This window comes from Limulus polyphemus, unplaced genomic scaffold, assembly GCF_000517525.1.
Source record: "Limulus polyphemus unplaced genomic scaffold, Limulus_polyphemus-2.1.2 Scaffold4191, whole genome shotgun sequence".
Taxonomy (NCBI): Eukaryota; Metazoa; Arthropoda; class Merostomata; order Xiphosura; family Limulidae; genus Limulus; species Limulus polyphemus.
This window is the reverse complement of record NW_013669801.1, coordinates 88,503-91,775: the sequence shown is the minus strand read 5'-3', so window position 1 is coordinate 91,775 and position 3,273 is coordinate 88,503. Positions and strand designations below refer to the sequence as shown.

At 29.2% G+C, this 3,273-nt stretch overlaps 1 protein-coding gene across 2 annotated transcripts in view; it reads left to right on the top strand.

The window, feature by feature from the left end:
- The window catches only part of LOC106470738 (protein SET-like), a 17,742-nt gene that overhangs the window by 10,013 nt on the left and 4,456 nt on the right, over positions 1-3,273 (top strand). For both annotated transcript variants that reach the window (XM_013931304.2, XM_022399380.1), the window contains exons 4-5: positions 426-523; positions 743-825. In XM_013931304.2, the coding sequence (XP_013786758.1) occupies positions 426-523; positions 743-825 (181 nt within the window). The remainder of the gene's footprint in view (positions 1-425; positions 524-742; positions 826-3,273) is intronic.

The window sequence follows — 3,273 nt, the reverse complement described above, 5'->3', positions numbered from 1 at the left end:
CTATAGATTTAGTATTTTGACTTCATAAACATCTAATTTGAACCAGTGCTGCATTCAACATACCACATGACACATAAAAATTGATGTTTATCTTGTTGTTTTTTAATATTTACTTTTAAATTAAGAAATTGAGTAATATATAGTACAACCACTTGAATTATAACCTACAGTTTGATACCAAACTTATTGGCATAAGTTCATGAAATAGTAGTTCAATAAAATTTTGAATGCGAGTCAACAAACGAGATGACATGGTCTTTCACCTATGACCTGTCTCGAAAAGGTTAATGATAGGGCTTTCTGTTCAATGTTAGTCAACTTTATTTGTCTTTCTATGACTTGCATTAATGATATGACTGTTTAACACTAGTCTACCTTCCTTGTCTTTCTTTAGCTTACATTAATGACTTTCTTTTGATTATCAGGTAATAAAAGACGATATGTGGCCAAATCCTCTCCAGTATTTTTTAGTTCCCGATATTGAAGTGGAAGAAAATGGACTAGAAGGAGAGGATGAAGAGAGGTTAGTTTAAGTTTCTTTAAAAATATTTTTTGGTAAATTCTTTATATAAAAAAAGTACAAATACTGAAACTGGTATTAATTTGGTTTAAAAGTCTATTTTATAGGAATCTGTTTAATTTCATCTTAAAAACAGTGAGGTTATAACAAAATAAAATTTATTGTCTCATTTGGAAGTTTTATATTAAGGTTTATTTTTCTTCTAAATGAACCTATTTATAGTGAAGAAGAAGAAGTGGATGACTCTATTGTTGTAGTTGAAGAGGAGGGTGAAGGAGATGATGATGATGAAGATGGAGAAGGTGGTAGGTGATTTGTTTTATTGTTGGTGAGGCTTCTGACAAAATAAAACCATTAACTCTCTGTACATGTTTTGTCATTTTGACTAACCTTGCAACAACGATGTAACCGTGAAACTATACATACTATAACTTTTATTGACACTTTTTTTGGTAGTTAAAAATGCACATTACAATATTCAAAATTTAATGAAATTACTTTATCATCATTATATTTTGATAAACTTTGTATCAGAAAGTCATTGATAAATCAAATTTTAAAAGAAAATATTTCAATAAATTCTCAATCTCCTGTTGCACGTGTATCATGAAATTGTTCGTTCCGGTTTACACTGAGAACAAAATAACATTTGGAAATTTAAATTTTGTCTTTCTACTGGTTATAAATTATATAATAGCAACAGTTATATTGGTACTTCTGTTAAAAAGAGGATGTGACAGGTGGGCATGGGTCTGACTTTCTAGTTTATATTTCACTAAACCATGCCTTAGTAATATCTATACAATAACAAGTAACTTATGTTAAATGTAAGACATCAAAGAGAGGTAATAAAAAAAACAGAGGATGGGGAATTAACAAGAAATGTAGTACTTACTTTTGACCCTGTTTTTTTATTGTCAGCATGCCTGAAACCTAAGCCTACTTCTTTTGTCATGATGGTACTAGTATATTAAATTTTATTTCTAATATGCACTTAAGTACACAAAATAATAACACAGACAAAGCAAACAATATCCTATAATTACTATAAATTAACTGGATTTCTAACTAAGGCAAAAGTGTCTTAAATAATTTTCTTAGTTAACAGATTTGAACTCGCCAATAGCAGCTTTCAACCTGTAGATGAAATAACTAAAGCATTTATTGTATTAAACGTAACTAAAATGTAAAAATTAGAAACTTTTTATCTAAGATTAGGTACTATAAAAATGAAAAAAAAATTAGATAAATATTTCTTCATGAGGTATGCTCGTGGGTAGTTCATGTGTTATGTCATGAGCTACGTGTTAACAGTGTGATTTACAGCTTGTATTGCATGGTTATTAATTAGAAACAGTACAAAAGACTTAATGGTTACTAAAAGACAAATTTTTACTCTCTCAACACGGTCTTGGTCAATTTGACCGACCACGTGACCTCTTTGTACTAATTTAAAGTCTTTATAGTTTTGATGCTATTAACTTTTAATATAGTGTGTATATCTTAACAAAATTTGGCACACTTTCAATAAACATTATGTCTTTCACATACAAAAAAAATCATGTTTTTTCAGTGAAGTATTTTTAATAAGCTAAAAAAACATTAGTCTGTGAACATGTATTTTTTTACTAGTCCAAATGCAAAGTGATTTCATATTAAGATTAAAAGTACTTTTCTCCATCTCAAAAATCTCAAATTTCATTTGTGTAACCCCTAAAACCTCCTAAATACATTTCAAATCTTTGTTTTCAGTGAAACTATATATTTTGTCTGTTATTTTCTCTACCCTAACTATATACAAGGTTGGTCAATTTGACTGACCTTGTAACAACCCCCAAAAAAATTGAAATCAATCTCCCCTTTTTTCTTTGTAGAATGACTTCAAATTGTAACATGAAACAACAGTAACAGTAACTCATAACAGTATACATCTATTTATACATAAATTTTATTGTCTTATTGGCCTTTGAACCATGCCTAACTACTAATCGTGCCATTATAAACTTTAAATCACTTGGGAATGTGGTACTCCCGTTACTCTGTCGAATTACATTACCCAAGAGCTCCACGTGTGCGTGCCTCGTGAAACATTTTTATTATATTATTATTTATTTATTTTACGTAATCTAACCTTAACTAACCTAAAAAGATCCATATTTTTACATTTTAGTTAATTTTATAATAAATAAAGAATAAATGTAAAACAAGAAATAAAGTACATACCCGAGTTTATTTTTTTGCTGTCGATGATACTCAACCCTACTTTTTCTATACTACTGGTAGTAATGCACTAAATCATTTTTATTTAATTAAATAATGTACCAAAGAACATAGAATAATAGCATGCAAGATACACATAATTTACCCTAACTATCACAATTTTTCTGGCTTTCTAACTATGTGACAAGAATCGTTACAAAATCATTCAAGCTGGTCATTATTTTTCCTGTGGGAAAGAAGCTTGTACTAACAGTGAAGTTGACAATTATCTGTTCAGAACACGTTATATAATACGTCATTTGATAGATGAAAATCTTGGCTTTCTATTGGATATAGGTAATATAGAATTAAACGTAAGAGAGAACTATTAACAAATCCTGAAAGATAGGATGGCTCTGTAACCAAACAAAATTGAAGGCTAGGAAGATTATGGTTTGTCTGAGCAATGACAATTTTATAATAAGTAATTTATGTTAACTTCCGTACTTATTGGAGGAGTGGTGAATAAAATAGAGAAGAAGGGATGCCTAGAG